Raw genomic sequence first — 25541 nt, forward strand, 5'->3', positions numbered from 1 at the left:
TGAATCTGTGTTTTTTGTCTTGTTTTCTTATTTGTGTGTCTCAGCATCATCGTGCCTGTATTCAAATTACAGCTGAACATGAAGCTTTTTTTTTTTTTTTTTTTTTTTTTTTTTTTTTTTTTTAAAGCTATTTCATTTGTTACAAATGATGATTTTAGGGGACTTCAACTTCAACAAGTTAACTGAAACTTAAAGGTCTTCCTTTTCCAAATATTCCCATTACACACCATCAGCCTCAACCTTACCAAGTGAGAAAGTAGCAGTGAGGACAATGTTGTTCTAAACCTAAAAGTAGTACAAGGAAAATGGTAGAAAGAAAACAGAGAGCTAAACCTGTTCTAATCCTTTCTTCCTCTCTCTGTATCCCTCTCTTTAGCCTGTGTCAGCTGTAGCCGGCTGGCCGAGAGGCAGTTAACCGCCGTTAGTCCCTCATCTGCATAATCAATATGACAACCTTATTTTTCTGATGCAAACAGGATTTTGCTGCTGAGCCGTGATTGTTGATGTGTGTGTGCGTGCACTTGTGTGTGTATGTGCCCAGTCTGCTTCTGGCCAGCCTCAGTCATGGCCCTCTTTAGCCTTAATTAGATTAGGTGCGATTATCCCGGCTCCCGTTACAAGTGTACAGGCGGGATAAAGTGGCCACAAAGGCCAGCCTGTCACAGCGACTGGGCTCTGGTCTGCAGGTTATCAGGGTCCAGGGAGACACACCGCGTACATTGTTATTCATATCATCGACACACCGTTTTCTACAGTGCCTTTTTCACTTCTCTTCATGCACTGAACCCCCACCCCACCACCACCACCATACCCCCCCCCACACCTCCACGTCTGTGGTGTCAAACAGGCGTAATCACTGGCCAGGGTAAGTCTCTCTTCTTTCTCTCTTTCTGTCTGTCCGTCAGAAGACAAAACAGCATGGCCCCAAGCGCTGTGCAGTCTGGCCTACAGGGAGAGATATCAGGACTCTCTCTGTGTGTGTGTGTGTGTGTGTGTGTGTGTGTGTGTGTGAGTGTGTGTGTGTGTGTGTGTGTGTGTGTGTGCGCGTGCGTACGTGTGTGTGAGTGCATGTGTGTCTGTAGACTTCAAGGAAAAGTGATACAAAGACAAGTTAACCCAAGTCTCACACTAAAACAAATAACCAAACAAACAGTAAAGAATAACATTCACATACAGGTGCCTGGGACAGAATGGTTGACACCATGCAAACAAAATCCTACTCTGAAGACTGGGATCTAACACCATTACCTCAACAACAACAGGGTCGGGTGTAGACCAAAATGTGTCAGAAATACCAAAAACCATTTAACACACATTGAATGTCTGGTTATATTCTTAATCTGGTTTCTCACTCTGTCGCCAAAGAAATGCAGATTCAAATCTAAATTATGTCCGTTTCAGACCATTTTATCTAGGCAGATTTCTTGTATGTCTTTTTTGTTTAGACAATATTTAACTCTTGAGAAATGTGGCTTTTTCGCTTAATGAACAAAGGGGTTTTGTAGAGAAAAGTACTACTCAATGCTCAATGTATTCATGCACACTCTATACATCAGAGATGCCAACATACAGTATGACCACATAGAAACGTCTCCTCTTAAATGCACTCAGCATACAGTAATTGTGTCATATGTATTCCTGCAAAAACATGCGTGCCATAACATTGGCTCCAGCAGCATTAGTCATTGTGATTAATATGTGTTTGAAAGTTTAACAAGATGATTTGTGCTCTTTTTCATTTTCTGAAAGACTCTATCGTTTACCCTAAAAACATTTTCCACAGAGCTCAGCACTGACAGATTTCAATCGGTCTGCGTGGATGACTGTGTACACGGAGAAAAAGAAGTGAATTATTTCACTCTGCTGATTAGAGAGCAGTGCCCAAGATATGTATACACAACTGTAAATAGTTTCCATGCCGTCAGATCTGGGCATAGAAAGCAGCAGAAACAAAGAGGCATGGGTACATAAAAAAACAAAAAACAAATAAAAAAAAAAACAGAAAGGCTGATATCAAGATACTGAGAGGAAAGAATAAAAACCTGTTAGACTTAGAAACAAAATGAAGGAGTTGGTGGTGGCACATGAACTGCATCTTATAAGAGTTGTTTTATCTATTCCCCAAGCAAATGTGTCTCAAGAATTCCCTGATAGCAGTGAAAAACATACAGTATGGTCTGAGAAAAGAATGGCATCATAGTGAAAACCAAAAATGATACTACAGCTGGAGCTAATGCAACATTATCATTTATCGACTTTCAGCAAAACTTGACCTTATGTTATTGTAACACAATTTTTTCTTTAATTAATGATTCCAAACAAAAAATAATTAGAAGATAACAAAAAAATATGTTACTGACATTTTTGTTTTACATAGATGAGGACATCTGCCATATTATGACTTATCAATGTCCTAAAATTTTAAAAAGTTTTATTCTGAGACTTTAACTGTAACACCCTCAAGTAGAGCTGACATATCTGATACAAAATAAGACTGTATATGTCCTACTGGCAAAAAGTAGCAGAAAAGAGTCAGTAGTGAGAGAGAGAGAGAGAGAGAGAGAGAGAGAGAGAGAGAGAGAGAGTGTGTGTGTGTGTGTGTGTGTGTGTGTGTGTGCCAGGGAGAATGAGTGAGACACGAGGTAAAATAACTCTATTAGAGAACCACAGGGACTAGGCTGGCGAGAGAGCAAGACAGAGCACATGAGAGTGAAGGAGAGCAAGAGTGAGCGAGACATTAGTACAAATGAATTAAACATCGGCCCAGAGATCTAAACTTCTGCTGAAAAAGTGGCAGACTAAACGGGTAGGAAGGGAGAGAGGGAGACTTCATAGCTTCATAACTTTCCTGTGGCTACTCAATGTTCAATATGAGCAGTGTGAGACCGCAGAGTCCATCAGTGACACAAATAAGTACTTCGGTCATGACGATCGAGCATGCACAGGCGTGTGATTGGTAACTGCACTCATAACTCTATTGTTTCAGCTCCCTTCTGTGTGAAAGAAAATACTGTGAAAATGGCTGCCGCTCTGAGACCTCCGTGGAGAACAATTATTATATGCTCCTCTCAGGCAATATTTACTTCCATGACTGAGTCATGGTACTTAACTGTATGTCTGGAATGCCGTTTCCCCGGTCTGAAGGAGGTATTCTTGTAATGATCAATGCCATTAAGCAAAACCTGCAGAGCCGTATTTCTGTCTCAGAGCAGCAGAGGTCAAATGTATGACGAAAAGTGCTCTCTGCTAACTGAGAACACTTCTCTGCTCTTCTCCCTGTCTGTCTGTCTGTCTGTCTGTCCGTCTGTCTGTCTGTCTCTTCTCTATGTTACTTTTTTCTGCCTTCTCCAACTAAAAAGAACATCTCTTTCTTTATAATGTATTCTCACTCTCAGCCTTTCTTATAAAGACTTCAGTCAACACCTTTCCTTGCCCCTGGTGCAGATGAATAAGCACTGGAGTCTGGAGAAAATTAAACATTAATGGTGTGTCTCTTTTACACATCATTCTCCATAACAATCTTCTCTTTTAGCTCCCCTCACTGCCTTCAACACCACTCTGCTTCCTCCAAACCAAACTACCCGGCTTTTCCAGTGAGAGAGGAAAATACTGAGAGCAGAAAAACATATTTTGTCGACAAGCACATTTACATAACCCTCCTAAATCGGAGCTGGCCTGTCATGTTTGCTGCTCATAACCTGCTGCTTATAATCCTTCCTGCATCCTCTTCTGATCCATAAAGTAGAGCAGCCAGCCACTTCAACAGCAGCCAGAACTGCCATCAGTAGCTCCTGCTAAGACAGGGCCGTAAAAAGAGGTGAGAAGAGGAGAGGAGAGAATAAAAGAGAGGAACAGGGTAATTGGATTGGGGGGGATCTTCTATTTGGCCGGGTCTGGTCTCTGTCATCACGCTCCAGGCCTGGCTTCTCTCAGTGCCTACAGCAGCTCTCAAACACATCAACACACACAGACAAACACAACACAACCGAATCGCTACCCGGGTAAGGAGGCAGACTGTCCTGTGCACCACTGAAGTCTGCAGAGTGTCTAGTGTGTGTGTGTTTTTTTTTTTTTTCTTATGTGAGTGAGTGTTTGCATACTCCTTTAACAACTCACTAAATGGTTAAACAGATTACAGAGCGCACTAAGTGGATTGTCACAGCTCTCTATCGCTCACTCGGGTGTCTCTCCTGCGATTAAAAGTGGCCAGATTTCTCTCTCTCTCTCTCTACACACACACACACACACACACACACACACACACACACACACACACACACACACACACAAAATATGCACACAGAACAGAGACAAAGGTCATTCTCAGGCACAGACAATATTTCCTACAGTAACTGACTGTCAAGACAACAAAAAAAGCTTTCTGCTTCTTTTCAGCTGCTCTTCAGCTTCTCTTGATTTATTAAAGACTCCCTCTGATGAAAATCAAGTTTTTAACCTTGTTAATGTCCATATGTTTTTTTTTAATATAAAACAAGACATATAATGAGTGGAATAAGCACTGTGTCAGACACTGCCAGTTACAACCTAACAAACAACATAACATTAAACGACACAAATAAAATATGCTAACTACACTCACTGTATGACACATCTGCCAGTCACAGATTTTGGTCACAACAGACTCCTCATATGAGTTTGGGTCTGATTGAGGCTAAAACATGTAAGGCTGAATCTGTCCTCTGCCAACTATCTTGATACACAATGCTCTTTCACAGGTCAACCTACCACAAGCAGCGGTGGCCCAGAATTTCTCATTGAGGAAGTAAGCATATATATGCCTCCAGTTTTTTTTTTTTTTTCACTTTTTATATGGGAAAACCATAAAAAAACCAACAAAATATTAATCAGAGCAGGGTATTTTTACGTAATTTATACATGTCTGGAGGGAAACTCAAATATGTCAGTGACACAAAATACTCCTGAATAGAATTTTAAAGTTTTCTTATAACATCCTTGGCCAAACACAATTTAAATTCCTCTGTGAATTTCCCTGCATGTATGATCACCTTTTGTTATTTTCTACTTGATGATAGCAGTGGAATAAGGCCAATCCCTTTCGGGACTAACACTCTCCACTGTTTAATCTCTAACAAACCTTGAATTATGAGCTGGATTATGTGTCAGATTCTGCCTGTGTTTCTCCACTTGCCGGGATTTCCTGTTCTCGAATGAGTCTTTCATCATTCAGGGTTTAATTAAGATACTGTCAATGACTGAGGGAAGTGTTGGCCTTTTTCTCCACTAAATTCTTTATTATTTTTGGCATGTCTTGTAACCAGAAAAATCCTACTTCATCTCCTTGAGATCCCAGACCTTCACACCTTGCCTGCTTTCCCAAGGTAAAGCTCAAACTATCATGTCCATAGACCATATCCATCTTCTGCACAGCGCATGTGTGAGCACATTGGCATATGCTGACCCCCATACAGATACTTGTGTAAGTCCGTTGTTTGCGTCCAAGTCCATTTTGCAGCAAATCTTGCCCTTTAGAGCCACTAGAAATCACCCACACAGAGTGGCAGACTCGTCACTGCAAAAAACCCATTCATGAGTTGTTTCACTGAGTGCTGAAATAAACATGGATGCAAAATGTATGGTCTGCAGCTGAAGTTGCATAAGCATTCTTTAAGATTACAGCAATCCCATAATAATTCTACTGCAACTTTAAAATATAATTATAGTTAAATTAGAAAAACCCAGGGTGATGGAGCCAGGCCAGATGACAGACATTAACCCATTCTGTCCAGCGGCAAAAGCAAGTTTCACCGAAGACATCTTAACAGGATATTCGTCTTTCTTGTGTGTGTGTGTGTGTGTGTGTGTATGTGTGTGTGTATGTGTGTGTGTGTATGTGTGTGTGTGTAGGTGTATCCATCTCGTGAAGATAGAGTTTATATGTTCCGGCTGTTTTCTATCCAATCTATGCTCATTATCTGCATGGAAAAAAAGCAACTAATGACTACATACAGCCATGGGCCAAGAAACACTACAGCTGCACCACTCTGTGTGTGCATGTGTTTGTCCACTGGGATCTTGTGTGAGTGTGTGTATGAGTGTGTGCTGTCCACCCTTTGCATGTAGGCATCACTCCTATTTCACCCACCCTTCAACCAACCACCCAGCCCCCACCCAAACTATACAGACACACACACGCATGCACAACTACTCCTCTTCAGCTTCACCGATGTCTCGTCTTGCTCCTGGACACTAGGCTACCCCCCTTGATGCACACACAAATAAAACACACACTTACAGCTCATTGATTTAAGTCAATGTGAGTGTATCCTAACCTTCCGAGGACGGTGTTTGAAGTCTCTCTTACCTCCCCAGACCCGCTCCCAGAGCCAGACACAGCCTAGAGTCCTGCAAGAGTGCAGACAAACACACACACGTAGACACAGACACACACAGACACACACACAGACACACACATAGACACACACACACACGCCAGCAGCAGCCAGTGGTCCCATCCACACCACCCATACACACACTCCCAACAGGCTGTGAGGATGCCGCAGGCAGGGGCTACATACGCGCAAGCACACACACAAACACACTTACTTTCTCTGTGTATTACCAACACTAATGAGCTGATAGATGTTCAACAGAGGCAAAGAAGCAGACAATCATTTCCTCAGAGTGAGGCAAGGAGGGAGAGAAAATCAACAGCAGTGAGTGTGAATGTGTGTGTGCTTGTGTCTAGGGTCTTGTTTTATTTTTTCTCTGCCTCACAGCATCTAGGCTTCTAGAGGTTAAGGCTGAGCGATGGAGCACAGCTAGCCAAGCCGAGGCCTGCGGGTCCTGCCGGGACCCCTGTGGTGAGGCTGAGTTCTGTTTAGCTGGTCAGGGGAAAACATAGTAATGAGAGGAATTACTAAACAATCACATTCACAAAAAGGGATGGGAATGGGCAGGTTGGCGGGAATGACTCTTCACACAAAAATGTCAGGAAAGGATGCTTCATGAGTAGACTCCACCCTCATAAGATAAGCTGTTTTACAAGCGTGAACAATGGATACTGTTGAAGTGCTGCCCCTCGCTAGCAGGAAGAAAAAAAAAAAACTCCTAAATGATTCTTTCATAGACAAAGACATCAAAAGAGGTAGGCAGTCATTTCATTTCTTTAACCCTAAGCTCATTATACCAACTTCAGTTTTACATGCACAGGGAAAAGAAAGCTCTCTGCTGCCATGAGGTCTCCACTCTGCTCTCTGTGCCGCCGCTGCCCAGCCTCGGCCCATTTCCCACTCAGATGACATGAAATTGAGTCAGATGGACCAACACTCCTCCCGTGACCTGGCACAGACAAGGAGTTCAGCCTAATTGGACAGACCTCTCTGATTGAGGATGTGGAGTATGGCAGCCAGCCCACGTTCTCCCACTACCTCAGTGATTGGTTACAAAGAGGTCGACACCGCCCAAAGGAAAGGGTGAAGACTTCTGTTGAACGCAGACAAATTCTTTGACGAAGGAATCGGGTTTGAGGAGGGTGACGGACATGGAAGGGGAAGGGAAAAGAGTGAGAATATGCATACCTGTGCTGTATGTGTGCATAAACATTATGAGCGAACCAAAAAGAAAACTGAGCCCTGACTGTACCTTATCCTTACCCTAACTAAACTCCTTCAAGCCTGATGAAAGCCTGAACCACTGCAGCAATTAATAATGCCAAAACCTTTTAAAACACTGACTTGTAATTAAAGATATTTTAAAAAGCTGTCACTTTCTGTGGAGAAAGAGCCATCTGTCAAATGTAGATTCTACGTTTCTGCTCATTAATTACAGGTGGGAATTGGGTTGGAACATCAGGTGAAGAGCGATGTTACATCCAAATTATACTTCTGTCAGTTGTGTGCCTGGGGGCAGATGAACACTTGATAACACAACACATTGTTTGTTCCTCCTGCTCTCTTTTAGGGAAACAGGAAAGTACACGAAAGATGGAAAGTATCGGGGTTGCAGGTTGAGAATCAAAGCTAAGTTATGTCCATGTGTATTCATTAATGTTAATCAGTTTCTGAGTGCCTATTTGCAATTTGTCCATGGTAAATCCCGGGGGGTTACATGGAAAGATTATATGAAAGAAAAATTATGATTTGGTTCCAAAGATCAACATATTTGTGTTTAGGAGGAAAATATTCATACTACAATTACAAACTGGTGTCTGGCTGATCTTTATTATATTTATTGACACAATAACCAATGAACTGCTTGCATGTCTCAGTTTCCCACCAACAAGGGTCAGCTGTAGCACCTTAACACCATGTGCTAAGAGAGCATGAAAACTGGATAGTAAGTACGCAGAGAAGTCAAAATATATACTGAAAACTAAAGGATAAATGGATGAAGAGAAAAAAATCAGTTCCAAGATCATTACGTCTTGTGTGAAAAAATACTATAACCATATCCTGTTTTATACAATAATAGTGTTAAATAAAGTTGAAGTTAGTATCAATTTAAACAAACACTCTTGGAGCATGAGAGGGGGTGTTGATGAAGGAGTACTTAAACATGCTGGATTGGGCTGTGGGAGCACATCAGACAAAGAAAGGTTGAGAATCCACAAGTATATTTAACTCAGTGCTGAATATATAACAATACACAAAACACAGGGAAGCCTGCTTGTTGAGAAAATTGTCAATTGAAGAGAAAAACACAAACAAACAAACAGTTTTAGCTCTGGTTAAATACTTAAAGGAAGCTCTTAGGTTCTCTCTTTAAATACAAAGCCAGAGGATTACACAGAGCAAAGCTGACCTACTGACCCTGTACACTAGTCTGGGTAAACACACACTCACATTCACTCACACACTCACACACGAAGAACCCCACAATCACCCACTTACCCTTTGCCACTGGTGAAAGGCAACAAGATCTCTTAACAACAGCTCGTCTTTTTCAATAAATTTTGCATGAAAACATGCCGCTGGAGCACCAAGTTGCCTGCTGTCATACTAGAGGAGTGTTAAATGTTTAATGACGACAACACCACACACACGCGCACACACAGAGTCAGTGTCAGGGTGCTGCTCTGAGGGGCCCCTCTTTCATCCTGACAGACACTATAAAGCTTCTCAGCCTCTTCTCCACCCCGCCCCGCCATCAACATCGCACTGCTTCGCTCCTCTCCCACCACCCAGCAAGAACCTGGATGTAAATGAGGTTGGAGTGTTACAGTGTGTGTATGTGTATGTGTGTGTGTGTATGTGTGTGTGTGTGTGTGTGTGTGTGTGTGTGTGTGTGTTTGTGTGAAAGCAGTGAGGATCAGGGGCTTTCGTAAAGACCCTACCCCCATCACCATTAAGAGAAGAAGAAGAAGAATGGAAGAGACGGAGGAAAAAGAAGTGGCTTGTCATAGACAGGATATACTGCAGAAAGCCTTGTTTTACATATTCCTGAAACATCTCACTGCTTCTGCCTTTCTTCTACTAAAGCAGAACTTGTTAGGCACCTAAACTCCTGTGGCAGGATCTAGGGAGGAACATCCATGTCAGACGGCTTTTGGACAGTGACAACATAATACCAAGGTCCATAGACAGACCAGCCTAATTTGAATGTTAATTGTTTCACCGGAAGTGTGGTGGTAGGGATAATTTGAATAAAAATAAAATGGAAAATTTTACTTATTATCATATTACCTTATTATACCATGTCACAAGCTATATATAAGCTCAAAATGAAACGCCACAAATTGGAATGTGGTGTATTTTTATGGAATAATCACATTACTTTGATCCTTGCTACTGGATAGCATTTTTGTGTGTATTCTTAGTGATTACCCAATATTGTTCCAGTAAATGTAAATTTCATGTTAAAATACAAAGCACTAAAACAAGTATACATTTCTGAACAATCCACCCATTGCATTTCTTTCTCCAACTGATAAATTGCGAATTACAGAAGCAAGAAGCTTAGAACTGCTGTTTAATTGTGACTTCAAGTGCCTTTAATAACCTAATGTAAGAAAACCAAAGCAGGGATTGTGTCTATAGATATATATATATATATACTGTACGTATACACCATGGCAGGTCAGCACCACATGGTTTAGTCAAAATTATTCCAACACCATACCTCCACAGGTTTAAGTAATTTGGAAGGCCAGATAGCAGGATAGACAGTTTGCAATATAATAATGCTGCCACAGGTGGAAATGCATACACGCACACACACACAAATCAACAAACTTACTACGTATATGAGCACACACACCTGCACACAGACAAGCTAAAGCGGGGTCAGAGATAAAGGAACGAGATTCCTATCAATGCTGAAGGATATTGAAGCCTTAATATGAAAATAGATATAGTCTGCTGGCCTTACATTTCACTGTTAGCTTTATTTGTTTTCCTGATACGGATCTAAGAAAGGCAATATGTAATAGCTTCAAATAAATGGAGCACTTTTCCTTTAAAAGCAAATCTCCATGTTCTGCTCACAAAGAGAAATCTTGAGCCCTAGGGTTTTTGGTGAGGAGGACCAATAGTCTCCAAAGGACTCAAAAACTAGTGTTGTATATATGGAAATTACATTAGAAGATGGGCCTTTTTATTATCACAACAAAACTGTTCTATCTTTTCAGCTAACAAATGCACCAAAACTTTGAATTGTTATTTTAAAAACTATTTATATTTTCACATTGTGTAATTCTAAATAAACAAGAATCCATTTTTTGACTTATCTCCAGATTCATTGTCACAGATTCATTTTCTCAACAATTAGCATTCACTTCACTTAATGAGAAAAAGTTGTTCAAGTTCTGTGACAGTTTGACGGTGGGGCACAAGCAAAGGTTTTCATTTTTTTTAAATGTTCTAAAGATATACTGCGTTTTTGTCTATTATGACCATTGCTACAGAGATGATTTTCATCATCTGATTGCAATGTTGCATCATGAATACATCTGAGGAATGAAGATCCTTTTCAGGCAGATCAAACGGTCATAAAATCATAAATTGCCATTTGGCTATTACTGCATATTTCTGTTCGGAGAAAACACTTTGAGGCATTTTTTTTCGAAGCTTTCCATTTACCGCTGTCTCCCTGACAAGTTTATATGCGGTCAAAAGTTTATTTCAACATGATTCAAGTATTACTTTGTTTGAAAAACCAAAGATCATCTTAATCGCTACCTGAATTAAGATTTGGATGTGTATACATTTTAAAAATTCACAACTTGACCTGTATAACATGCACGTTTAAATCTATGCACTTAATTATAAAGTTATGTGTTGAATAACTTGGGCCAACACAGCCTACACCGTGAGTTTAGATACAGCTTACCAGAGGGACCAAAGTCTCTTAAATAGATGTGTTGCAGAGCAGCTGGTCTGCATCACTCATGGGATACATAGCTTGATACACACATCTGTGCCATTCAATATGACAGACAACAACTGGGTACCAGTCATATTACAGTCGCCTCCAATCACATTAGAGCATGAATCGCTGGGGAGAGATTGAGGGTGCTATTGTGGTTGGGGCAAAGAGAGGCCTCTAAGGCAGTTAGGAAAACTCTACTGGAGTTCACTACAGCTAAAGGATGCACAACACCAAACCTATTCCTTGTGTGTATTACAGCCTTTAGAAGACACAAGCTTGCAAGTGAAGATGTCATTTGCCAACTTTTCTCACCTTAATAAGGAGTTCTCATTTATTGCTTTTTTTCCCTGGCATGAGCAACAATGACACTGGAGATGCATATGATCTTGTTATGTTTCTAGACTTATTGTAGCTGGGTCCAGAGGGTGAAAAGCAGAGTTAAAGACATCAGACATCATCTGGCGACCAAAACATTCTCTAAAAATTGAACCTATGCAGCACTCCTACCTTCCATCTATTCTTTTATCAACATGACGTCTCCTCTTGCAAGAGGGAATTATATCACATTACAAGTCCGGTGCAGCCCAATGGTTGATTGCAGGGGGAAACAGAGGAAGAAAGGGACTGATGGATTGATGGATGGAAGGGTTTAGTGATGGATGGACAGACGGAGGAGCTGAGACTGAGCTCCATATTTAAGCCTGTTTTATACTGACCGAAATATTCTGCTCTCCTGTGGAGGCAGCAGTTTAGATTGAGCTGGGCCGACCCAACGCTTGTTTGTGTCTACCTGTGCATGTACGCTTCCATGTACAGAGCAATTCATCACTTACCCCTTCTTGTCTGCCTTGTCTTTACTCTTGTCCTTGTCTCTGTCCTTGTCTCTGTCTCTTCCTCTGTCCCTCTCCTTCTCTTTCTCCTTCTCTCGGTCGCGGCCCTTGCGCCGGCTCCGGTCCCGCTCTCTGCTGTGGCTCCTTCGGCGACTGTGGCTGCGGCTCTTTTTGCGGTTGTGGCTTCCTCGCCGGCCGCGGCTGCCACTTCTACTGCGAGACCGTCGGTGGCGAGAGTGAGACCTGAAAGATATGACATGTAATATGACATTACAAGTACAGCTAATAAACCACTGAAGAAGTGGCAAGTCAAAAGAGCAGAGATAAATATCATCCACCTGGTCTAAGTCTCTTGTATCTACTCTCTCCTTTTCTGCCTTGTCTCCTACAGTTAAAGATTGCCGGTATTTCACAGAATATCTTTTGGTCACATCCTGAAAATGTGGCTGAGACTGTTCCATGCAGTTGTCAGTTAACGCATGTGTGTGGCAACAGTGATAGGAAACAGAAATAGGAATAGTAGGAGCAATGGATTAAGTTCCCACTGAGTAAAACACAGCTTGGTGATGCATTCTAGTTCAGGTGATTCAGTTAATTGCTTTTTAAGAAAATCTATGGCTCTTCTATGATGGATTTCTCCCTGTATGGTTGTATTGTAAAATAGTCACAATACACAAGAACAAGCTAATGTTAGTGAGAAAAAGTGTTGCATAAAAGAGAAAACATTTATTCCTTTCTTTATTCTACCTTATACCCTTTTTGGCTGCCTAAATCTGCTGAAAATGTAAGTGTTCTTTGTTTTCAACATACTTAGTTTTTTGTTTATATGCAAATGACATAATATTACATATAATAAATACTTATAAACAATATTTGGAAACCAGAGTTAATGGGTAGAACCGGAATCTAAACCATCTCGGAAACATGATGCGAGACCAGCTTCAATAAGAAGCTTTACATTAATACATAGAAACAGTGAACCTTCGCATCTGTCAACAAAACTCACTGGGATCAAATTTTCCTGGAGTGGATAAATTCATCCTTCATAGGATTGCAATAAGAATACTGTTATATACAACCACATATACCATGACACACACACACACACACTGTAGAAATGGAGCCAATTAGAGGTGGGCTCTGAGGAAGGCCTGTCCTCAGTATTGATCCTGACACTGGCCCTCTGGTCTCAAAAAGATTTACAGTGTGAGATTTACTCTGTTAGTTATGACACACAAACATAAACACACACACAGTTACACACACATCATTTAAAACCCAGAAAATGGAGAATTGAAAGTGTAACTAACATCTTGATATGGTGCCATACAGGCAAATAAACAAATACAAAAATATAATCACTTATTCATGTGACACTGCACATTCCTCTATTAATGCAGGGACAACGCTTCGACATATTCTGCTCAAGTGTGAGTGTATGTGTGAGCTTGCATGTTGTGTGTATATCCACGTGTGTGTGTGTATGCGTGTGTGTGAAAAACCATGATTTGAAACCCCAGTAGAAATCGGCATCTAAGATGCCGTTATTTTCCATCATCTATCATTTTATTGATTTGTCTATAAAAACAGTCAAACCTGCTGTCCACGAGCTTTATTGCTTTCCCCCCTTTATTAGTTTGCAGTTTGGGACATCCAGAGCTGTCTCTCTCCCGACAGAAAACTAATCATTTTCTTCAGACGCCTGTCACCATCCTAACAGACAACACTCTGACAACTGTTGCAATCAATTAGGCTCGGGCGATCCTGATCTCTGGAGAGAGTTAGCTGTGCTATTTCAAGGTCTCTGCTAAAGAAAATCTCTCTTTGAAAAAAAAAACAAACAAAAAAAAACACTATTTAAAGTTCAGTTTTTCATGAACATTGAAGTATAACCTGGAGTGATGGTAAACTTATTCAATACGCAAAAGTTGAAAAAAGATCAATATCTTTAAAAGATCACCATATATTTAGCACATACTGTAATGCATATAAGTCAATCTCAACTAATAAAGTTGAATTCCACGTTCACTTCATATATTTTTCCAATGAAGTGTTACAATTAGAGCTGCAACTATCCATTATTTGCATTATTGAATAATTGACCAACTATTATTATTACTTTTGGAGAAACCTCAGTCAGCAAACAAAAACAATGCAAAGATCCTGAACTGACTCCAACAGATGATGAAGAAAAAAGCTCATTTTTACATTTGAGAAAGTTTTTTGCTTAAAAATCACTTAAATGTTTATGACGTAACTAAAGAGCTGCAGATTTATTTTCTAACAATCGACTAATCGTTGCACCTCTAGTTTCAGTAATACTAATAGTATCCAAGCAGCTACAGCGGTTGCTCTTTAGTATCTTTTTCCCACAGTAAATCCTGTCTCATTGCATTCTGCAGAACAGACACTAAAGCAGCCACCCTGGAGTGATAATCAGAAATAATTATCATGAAACATCTGATTCAGAGGCAGAGGTGAAAGCAGTCATCAGTCACAGGACATTTGATTTAGCATGTTTAATACAGTGTTTACTGGAGCTACAATTAGCCTCGTCAGAGAATCGCAGCTAATGGAGAAGAGTGAAAGAAAAACATTGGCATTTTTGGGGTTTGGAGTCTCCAGGCGAGATAATCCATCAATGGCCCAAACAGACCATGGAATGAGTGAATCTATGTGTTGACAATGCCTGCATATGTTTGTAATCAACAGTATATGAGGGGAAATACAACAGAGTTGCAGAGTTCCAAGTCTAAGTCTTATATTTACAGCCAAGCAAATTGTGGCCAGAAGCAGCAGATGCAATAAACACAATCTCTCTCTCTCTCTCTCTCTCTCTCTCTCTCTCTGTTTCTCTGTCTCCCTCTCCCTTTCTCCCTCTGATGGCAAAGAAAACAGCCCACTTCTGGGGTGTGCAGCAAATTAAATTTACTGTAGTTAATAGAGTGAGCCTATGCTGCTAAATGTCAATTTCCTGACCAAGTCCTTCCCCTTGGAGAATGATTAGCTAATTTGAGGCTGGGGATAAATGGGCTAATGCAGGACACACACAGATAAACAGCCACAGTTGGACCCCATGCCAAGCCCTTCCCCTGCTTTACATTTTATTGGCCTTATTATCTCCAGGGAAAATGGGTCCCCCTATGGCCTAAACATATTTTCATTTCTAATAAAAGGCCCTTGCAGGTTGCTCCCACGTACAACCCCCCCCCCACTCACTCACACACACACACACACACACACACACACACGCTCTGCCCCCTCACAGCCTCCTTCCTCCATTCCTCCCTCGTTTCGCTGTCCAATCCATTAAATCGGAGCCCTGCAATTGGCTGGCACCATTTTCCTGGTGAATTATCAATAGAGTAATTATGCTGCATGTTGGGAGCTGGGCTGAAGCTTATCGCCGCTGACCCCCCAGTGTGCGCCAGGATATGATCCCTCACCACAGCCCATTGGGGTAATTATGTGGTCGGGTGTGAAGCTGGATGGTGTTACCCTTATCAGTCTGTATTCTATTTCTGTTTTCATTGAAAATTGGACATTAATGGCCGCTACGCAATACCACTAGTGTCAGATACAGGTGAACGTCTCCAATGGAATCTGACCCCAGTTAAATCATTATTCATACTTCGCAGTGTCAGGACGGGGAACACATGAACACCCACACACACACACACACACACACACACACACACACACACACACACACACACACACACACACACACACACACACACACACACACACACACACACACACACACACACACAAACAGATCAATCATCCTCACTGTTTCTTTAACCCTATCTTGCCCCTATTTGAGCAGCAGAGACACACATTCATATTGTTTCTTCATTTCCCCAACCACCATCGTCTGTAGGAAGCCTAAACAAAGTTCATCTTGTATTTATCCCAAGGCAGGAAACACCAACATAACTGCTGAGAACACAAGTGATGTTCTCAGTGATGCCCCGAGCAGCGTCCCTGTCCATTAGGCCAGTGTGGCGCAGCAATGATTAATGGCCGTGTAACCTTAACCCTATCGCATTTCAGTGGATGCTGGCGACTGTGACCCCTGTCTGACCAGTCGTTCTTACCGACAATACACTAAAAGCTAGAGAGGAATTATCATGGGACCTAGACATATAGTTGTATTATTATGTTCTAAAACATCTATCTCCATTTCTGGCTAGATATTGTGTTTATGGTAAATAAAAATAACTGATAACAATAATGTAAGCAGGATGTTAAACTGGAATTATTTAACTAAAAGTTTTGCATCTTACCATCTTTTTGACTATGTAAACGTGTCAATGTAGAAAGCTGATGTCCTGCTCCATTTCTTTCAGTTAGCCTCCTGGTCATCCACTGTGCCCCTACCCTCTACATCACAGTGTATTATAAATGGCTATCTACTCATGTAATTGCTATTAAAATCTGAGTACTTTATCATTTTAACAAAGATAACAAAAAATGATTTTGTTGCATCTATGCCATAGGTGCACTGTCCTTATCATTCATTAATATTTGTAAAGTGATGAGATAGTCAGATTCCACAAGCAAGTACAAAGGTAGACTCCCATTAAGCTTAAGATATGGTTAAAAAAAAAAAAAAAAAAGGTTTCTGCTTTTTAGAAAGATCGGAGAGAGAAATCCTTTATAGAAAATTCGGAAAAAAGGGCAACAAAAGCCAGTGAACAGGAGACTTTTCCAGAAGTGGTTCAAGATTCAAAAATTATTAATTGTGACTAGAATCCAAACATGCATTTAAACAATATTAATGGCGTAATATTGAACACACTGGACAGAGATGGTGACAGGGCTGAATGGTGTGCAAAAGAAATCATATTGGGATTTTTTTGGCAGATATTGAGATTGCGATGTGAGTCACGATTTCAGTGGGAAATTTTTGCATTTACTTTTCACCAAAAAAAATTAAAAAATCATGATGTGATTTTTTTTTTTTTTTTTTTTTTCTGGGGACGGTACCAAATAAGCATGTTTTATTACATGTAAAGAATATGATTTGTAGGCTAGGGCACCACAATGCTTCATTTATAGTATGTTGCAAAAAATTTGGCCTAAAAAATATGATGCAAAATTACAGCGGTTTTCTTCTCAACTTGTTCTAGATAAAGTGTCTTTGTCACCACTAAGGAGGCATTTTGAAACCGTAAAATTTGTTTCAAATCGTTGGTATTTATTCTTTGTATCTACAACAAGACGCACACAAACAAACAAACACACACACACACACACACACACACACACACACACACACACACACACACACACACTACAAAAAAGCTTGCCAGTCGACTTTTCCAAGCAACAGACAGATTGAAAAAGAAACGGGCCTATTGAAAGTAAGAAGATCCATATTTGAAGAACTTCATTAATGCGCTGTTCCCTGCCGAGTTATTTCCAGTGACAGAGCACACAGCAGCAGCTTCATGTTCAAGTTAAAAGTCACTTTTCTTTTTTCTGCCATTTCAATGTGTCTAAAAGCACCTTGAGTGAGCAATGTGCATTTCCTGCTGCCAAAAGACGTGGAAAACAGCTGTTCCTGCCTGACGCTGCCTGCTGAATGGAATGCAAATATGTTAACCATCCAGAATTTATTACTTTTGAGTGCTCTTCAAACGCAACGGCAGACACAAGTTTAATTTATGATATTCCTCTAATTATGAGAGCTGTTGAAATCATTTCCCAAGCTGCTTTCTCCTTCCAAGCAGCCACATTATCTGTTCCCTCGGTTCACAGTACACACGCGCGCACACGCGCAAACACACACAGACTCAGTCACACCCACACAGAAACATAAATATACATACACACTAAATAACACACGAAGAATCACTGCAAAGTAGCTGATTGTGAGCACAATTAACACAGCAAAGACAGAGCATGAAATATTCACAGAAATGTTTTTTCTTCGTCCCCCCTCTGCTTCATAAAAGCAACTGTTTAGATATGTCATAATCTTCAGTTTGCTTTTAATTTAGCCGTCGTCAACACAAACGTCTGCAATGCCCTGCTATGCCGTGAAGCAGAAATGAGACCCCATGCAGGCCACCCACTCACTTACCCCCCTATACACACCCAAACACACACACACACACACAGAGTTACAGCCACAGCCACGAGCCACAAGGTCAAGCCATTTAGCAGAGTTCAAAGGCCTTCAAAGACCTCTCAGATCTATATGAACCTACAACAGCCAGCCAACGATGAGGGAAAAGACAACTTTCTGCTGCACAATGTGTGTGCATGCGTGTATATGCGCATGGCGGTGTGTCTGTGTGTGGCGCGCGCGCATCATTGTGCATGTGCTGATTACCCAGCGTCTTCATTGGCACATATGCCCAGTGTCACTCAGCCACCTCATCGCAATCCTAAACTTGGCCGTCTGGTGTGCACCCGCGACCTTTGACCTCTGTGCAGCCGCAGCTCGACATGACACCCATTAGCAGCTGGAGCTGGGGGGGGGGGCACCCTGGCTCAGCCACTCAGCCCCGACACAAGGTCAAGTGGAGGTCACATTGAGACTAGGTGCTAACTTGCCAACTCGCTCACAGCTACTCACACAACTGAAACCCACTTTTTCCCTCCTTCCATCCATCATGGCCCGGAACAATTAGTTAGACCGAGGTAGGAGAGAGTTGTTTTGGTTGTCATTGCCTCCACGTGTAAGTGAGTGGAGAGCCGGGAGGTAGAAAAAGTTGGAGGACAGAGAGAGAGTAGAAGAAAAAGTGGGAGTAAGGACAATAGTTGAAGGACAGCAGGAGGTTATGCAGGGAGAAGAAGCGATAACATAAAGGTTTTTAAGTAAAGAACAACCAGGGTAACAAAAAAAGGGGAGAGAATGAAAAAGAAAAGAAAAAAAAACGATTGGGAAGACAGAGCAGACAGCCGTGCTTCACATCAAGCTGGCTCCAATTAGCAGGTGTGCTCTCAGACGCTCGCTCTCCCTCTCTCTCTGGTCAGGGAAGATGTATTTTTCTGCCTTTTATACGCATGTATTTATGAAGTGGTAGGAGATCTGAGGGCCCTTAGCATAACAGCCTTTTATTGTTTAAATGTGGACTGCTCGGCCCTGTGTGCTTAAGTGATTTAGGAACCTCACAACTCCGGTATAAGAAAAATCATAAACGCTGAGACAAACCATGTGGGTGGACTGTAAAAGGCACCGAGGAACGGGCCGACAAAAAGCAGACACACATTCCACTACTAAAGGGAAACTACACTTAATTAAACACCCAAGACACAACTGGAATAGCGCCCTGTAAAAAACATAGCACTATTAGTTTCCCCTCTTCAGTGGAATAACATAAAGTTGTCTTATGACAGAGGAGAGACTTGTCTCATAAAGAAGTTTCTAAAAATCTTTTTTTTTTCTTTTATGAACCGCTGTCAAGAATGAACAAGGACGAGGAGAGAGAGACAGATGAACACAGAGAGAGAGATCAAGAAATGAACAGAAAAAGAAAACACTCCACCCTCTGGAAAAAAAAAAGGCTCTCCCCTCCAATACATGTCACTTCTCGTAGTCTACATGTCCACGCACAGAACGAGAAGGAGCCTATACAGAAGGAAAATGTTATATTGTTTTTTTTTTTTAACTAATCGCAGGTAGTGGACAGGGTGATTTCTGTGTAGAGACACAGACCCGTGTGACTGGAGAGAATCACTGTTGTAGACGGTACAGAACTATACAGACAACACAGAGATCCATTCTCAGAGAAAGTGGGACAATATTCCAAATTCCTTTCTAAAGCTCTGTAGTGAGTGAAATGGCGATGTAGCCATGGTCTTTTGTTTTAATTTGTAATTTGTAATTTTTTTTAAATTTTTCCTACGTCTACGTCTGTCTTATATCTTGACATTTTTCTGTTCTATGTCATTTTCAATCTTTACTAAAATGTCTAAAGATAGTAACATTCAAATGAAAGAGTCAAAAGACTGATTTGCTGTATACTGTTGGAGGCTGGATCCAAATGATGCCACGTTACAGTGATGGTATAAATGTCATTCATTACACATCTGCAGTAGCGCATGAGAGACAGAGAGCACACTCTGTTATCTCATTTTTACTGAGCATCAATATCCCACTGAGTTTACATAGAAATCTGGCAAACTTCCACTCCCAACAAAATTGTTGACTGCATTTAAAATAATTACATTTTTCCTGCTTTGATTTGAAGCCAAAATCACAACACCGAGTTCTCTGTTCAACCAGTCACAGAAGTGATCTGCTCTTTGTTCAGCCAATCATACGACAGTTGGCCACGTATCCTTTGGGCGATCCATCTCTCTCCACTTCCTCCTCATGTCCGCGACTCTGCCAAAACCCAAATGGATAGACAGAGTGAAAAAGGAAGACAAATTTCAAATAGAAAACCTAATGCGCATGCTGAGAAAGTGTTTCATTACTTTCAAAAAGACTGTCAAGGTTTCAGTCAAGACGCACATGATCCTTGTTTCATTTCTCTGCCATTCTCCCTCGTTCTCATTTTTCTCTTCTTTTTCCACAAATAAATTACTAAACGTGTGAGTGAAACCACATGCTTGTGTGAGTGTGCGTCAGGGTGTGTGTTTGTGTGGTTCCTTTGCTTGTCCAAAGTGAACTGACAAGTGCAGGCAGTGGTTCCATTAGCTGGCAATTTGCTCTCAAGTTGTCCGGGGGGGTAGAGGAGGAATGACAGAGGGGTTTTTTTTTGGCAGGACAACGCACATGGCTCTGCTTAGGACGAGTTAAGTGAGGTGCTCACACACATAATCCTAGCCCATCATTCAAACACTCTCTAACACACACACACTCAAACATGGACATGGAGATCAATGCCTCAGATAATGTAATGAAAATGTAAATCTACTGTAAACATGCACATATTTGCTTTTACTAAAAAACATGATGATATATGTGTGCTAAAAAAAAAAAAAAATCAACACTACTTCTGAATATTACAGTGACTACGGTAAAGACAAACTATATATGTCTACACACGAGTCCTCCACTGAGTCCCAGAGAATGATGGTATCCATATGGTTTGAGCTAGGGCATAACTAGAGTACAAGGTAAACGTGGCTGACTGAGGTTTGTCCATGCATGCTCTCTTAGCACGGGTCTCTATGGACTGGCTCAAAACCTGGCCACTGAATCACACACAGCACATACACATACTTCCCTCCCTCCCTCCCTCTGTGTGTGTGTGTGTGAGTGTGTGTGTGTGTGTGTGTGTAGTATGTTTAAGAGTGAAAAGAAGAAATGTGGACAGACGGTGGCGTTTATCTGTGCATAAATTAAGAGCAGAAGCTGTTAATTAAAGGGGGAAAATAAGCACAGATAAAATAAAACTTTGCTAATCGGCTACTTGGCAAGGTGACCTCTGAGTGCACCTGGCGTTATTCTCGGACCTGCTGTCCTGCTGGGCCAGTGGCACAGGGGGACAATGTGCAGGTCCGGCTATAAGCAGCAGGCAACTGGTAGAGCCCCCTCCTCTTTACTCTCGCTCTCTCTCTATGTGTCACCGTCTCTCTATCTCTCTCTCTCCCCGTGCTTCTCCGCCCAGAGCGTTATTAGACCCAGGGCTCCGCTGCGGCTCCAAACAGCTCAATGACAACACACAGGGCCTGCCAATTAGAAATAATTAGACAGTCATTTCAGTGGCAAGTCTTTTTAAGTGCATATATAACGATGCAATGATGCTTATTAGCCGGCCTGAGCCGGCGAGGACCAGGGCCTCAAACGCTTTGGCGCTGGAGAAAATAATTATGCCAGTGATCACAAAGCGGGCTGCACATCTCTGTACTTCACCTCCACGCGTTTCAAAAATCCACTTCATTAGCTCCCGTAATTAATCCTCCATTAATTGCAGGAAAAGCCCAGTTTACCTCCCTTCGTTTCTAATTATCATCTTATAAATAGTTATGGTTATAATTAATGTGTTCATTAGGCAGGATATTTCTCTCAAAGCCTCGCTGGGAGCCAAAGGTCCGGCTCGGCTCTCTCTGAAGCCTAACCAGCCAGAAGGTGAGGCCATCCTGCCTGCATTTGCTTTTATTTTACTACATTCAACCTCCTAATTGGCATTTAAAACCCAATTTGGAAGAACTTCAAGAAGCTTAAATAGGAAAGAGAGACAGAGAGAAGGCAGGAAGGAAAGAGAGAGAGAGAGAGATACATTTGGTGTTCATTTTCCTATGCCAGAGCTAAAAGCGTTTCTGTCTCCCTCTTTCTCTTGGTCTGGCCAGACGGATGATGCTTTTCTCTGTCATAAAGTGAACACAATGAGGGCTGATTACATGACATTAGTCTTTGGCATTACAGAGGTTTTATTTGCAAAACAGTGCAAGTGTTTCTCTACCAAAGAAATAAAAGTGGGAGTGTCACATTTGTATTGGGTTTCAGTCATCAAACAGCCAAATTTTGTCTTTGGTAAACCGATATAAAGTAAGTCATCTGGTTTCTATGATACTTAAATTAATCACAAATGTTTGCGTTTATTCACACAGCTTTCAAAAAGGAAAATTAGTCAGCACTCCCAATGATCAGAGCTTTAAACTTCAAAACATTTATGATTTTTTTTTTTTTGGGTGAACTTTTGTTATATTCCAAAACCTATATAAACTTGATGTATTTATCCTCTAATAAGGATTTATAATTTTATTTACAGTTTTGAGAAAAACCTGAATCATGCATCCTGAAATTCCCTGGAGCTCTGGATAAGAATTATGTTCATTGCATCTGAAAGAAATTATCATTATACTATCTGTGACATTTATTTGTAATTATGACCTTTGTCCTGTAACACTTTTTGATGAATGAGTATATTAAATGCTACTTCTACGCAACTGTATCAAGTAAATTAGTTTAAATAGCAGTTAGACAAAAGATATTATGAAGAACAGAAAAAGAAAGAAAAGATTTAAAAAAAAAAAAAAAAAAAAAACTTTAAAGAAACTTTCTTCTAAATTGTCTATTTTACAAACATATCAGATACTAATAGCACCACAGTTTAAGGACCTTTTCATAGAAAACTGTATTTATCTTCCCACCTCCACATTCAAAAATGTGAACAAGAGAAAATAACAAAAATCAAATGACTTGTTAAGAAAAGCTGTTACTTGTTACCAGACACTGAAAATTCTTCACATATTCATCGTGATAAGGGGCTACAGCATATGCATTCAACAACCTGCTAGGTAGGCTAACCAGACAAATTATACAGCAGTGAGACCGACTTCGTACACCTTCAGTGAAAATCCTCTTTGTAATAGTACTGTTATTGTAATTGGTATAGTAATAATGCTTTCCATATATTATCAAATTCAGCTTAATTACAAAATTTGAGAATTATAGTAAGTACAATATTACCTCACTTTACAACCATATTAATGAGGATGATACGTTTAATCTCATCTCAACCTCTTGAGTATGAATGGTCTTTTCACATTCACTTTGTGATTTTAACACAAATCAGTGACTTGTCACCACTGACTGATGACTGATGCCCGAAAGATTCCTCCTTCACACAAAATTAAAAATACAAAAACTGCCTTTCAAGCCAGTGTTGTAACGTAACAGGCTTTATGTGTCATTACTCCCAGTTTGTTTAACAGATGGATAAAAAGAGAAAAGGGACAACTCTTTGATGTTAAACTAGTCTTTGTTTGGGACCATCGGACTTACTCCCTCATTTGATCGTCTATGTGAGAGGACTGGTGCGATGCCTTTTGTGAGGTGAATTCTGCATGTGTGTATTGGGTGTGTGTGTGTTACTCAGTGCAGACTCTACAGCTAGGTTGCTACCCAGGGGAGTGGACTAGTGTGTTGTGAGCCTGCAGGATGGAGGGGTGCAGTGGAGTGGGGTTGTGGGGGGAGGCCAGCTTGGCAGAAGTGAGGGGTGAGGGGGGGGGGGGGGTTCCTCTGGCGTTAGAGGGGAACACTGCTTGCGGCGAGGCGGGGATGAAAGAGGCTGTCTGTGTCAGTCACTTATTCCTCCCTTTGGTAAATAAAGGTTTCTGACAACAAAGCCGAGCAGCGCTTGACTGGCCTTTACAGCAGATAAATAAAAAAGACAACACAGAGAAAGAGAGTAAGACAGAGAGAGAGACAGAGAGTGAGAGGGAGAGAGGGGGGAAAAGAGAGAAACAACAACAACAAACACGTTCAGATCTCGCGACTGGAAGCATGTTGATTTTTATGGAGTAGAGAAGACGCAGCCAAACTAAACCAGGTCATCTTTCAGTTTAAATCAACACTTAGCAAGTCCGGTAATAGGGGAAGAAGGAAGAAAGAGCTTGATGTCATCCTGTGGAAAGGGAGAGAAGAAAAGATGTGTAGAGGCCATGGAATAACTGACAGATACATGAAAAGCAGCCAGGAGCCCGCTCTTAAATGCATAACTGTAATAATACTAAGTGAGATACTGCTACCTCAAGAAGAAGGATGATTTAGGGGTTGTTCACATTCTTCTTCATCTTATTTTCTATCCATCAGCACAACAATTCGTGCCTTATGGTTCCCTCATCATGGCAACATCTCACCACTCTGTTGAGAACACCAGATTCCACGTGTCATGTCCTCAAAACACACTCAGGGCTGTTTCCCTTATGAAGCCAGCGACACCCTAAACCACCTGCTACATCACACACACACATACTCTAAACTTTGTGAATTAATATATGTTTCCCACCCTGCCACCTGACAGGGGAATTGCTAATCCAGGTGCAGTGAAAAGCTGTGCAGCCACACTGCTCACCCACAATAAACTTTCTGATTTTCCTCACCCCAACTCTGTCTTCTTGCACTCAACTACCCCACCTTCCTTCCCTCCCCCTCTAAAACCTTTCCTCTCCTCCCTACAGTTCCTCACCTCAGCCCTCCCCGTTCCCAAGCTGCCTGGATGACCTTGCGCGCGCTCCGTGTCAGTGCTAGGCAGGAAAAGCTATCTAGCAGATGTACGACACCTCATCTCATACGGGGGAAAATTGCTGTGTGAAATAAATACCAGGCCATTGCTCAATCCTCCACACACACACACACACACACACACACACACACACACAGACAGACAGACACGGTTGCAGTCCTTCTGTGATCTCCAGTCCAGAAAGCAGAGCTCATGTTGTGGAAGTATAACATCCAGATTACTCGGGTCTAGCAGCCAGAAAGACATGGCAGGGTGGCAAAGTGGTTAGAGGACTGTCTCACAGCCAGAAGACTCTAGGTCAACTACTGATGTACAAGGCATTGTACCTGCTTAAATATCCCTGACCAAGCACTGAAACTGGGTGCTCTGGGCCCTGATCTTTACTCAACCCTGACCTCTGACCTCTCTGAAGGAGTCAGGAGAATGT

General features: G+C 41.4%; 1 protein-coding gene across 1 annotated transcript in view; it reads right to left on the minus strand.

Annotated features, from left to right (window-relative positions):
• rsrc1 (arginine/serine-rich coiled-coil 1) overlaps positions 1 to 25541 on the minus strand; it is a 115851-nt gene that overhangs the window by 81058 nt on the left and 9252 nt on the right. Inside the window, exon 4 of the mRNA XM_023407539.2 lies at positions 12180 to 12419. Coding sequence (XP_023263307.1) covers positions 12180 to 12419 — 240 coding nt within the window. The remainder of the gene's footprint in view (positions 1 to 12179; positions 12420 to 25541) is intronic.

Source organism: Seriola lalandi, unplaced genomic scaffold (genome assembly GCF_002814215.2).
Source record: "Seriola lalandi dorsalis isolate HSWRI2012SDOR001 ecotype SW California unplaced genomic scaffold, Sedor1 jcf7180002054338, whole genome shotgun sequence".
In the NCBI taxonomy this organism is placed as follows: domain Eukaryota; kingdom Metazoa; phylum Chordata; class Actinopteri; order Carangiformes; family Carangidae; genus Seriola; species Seriola lalandi.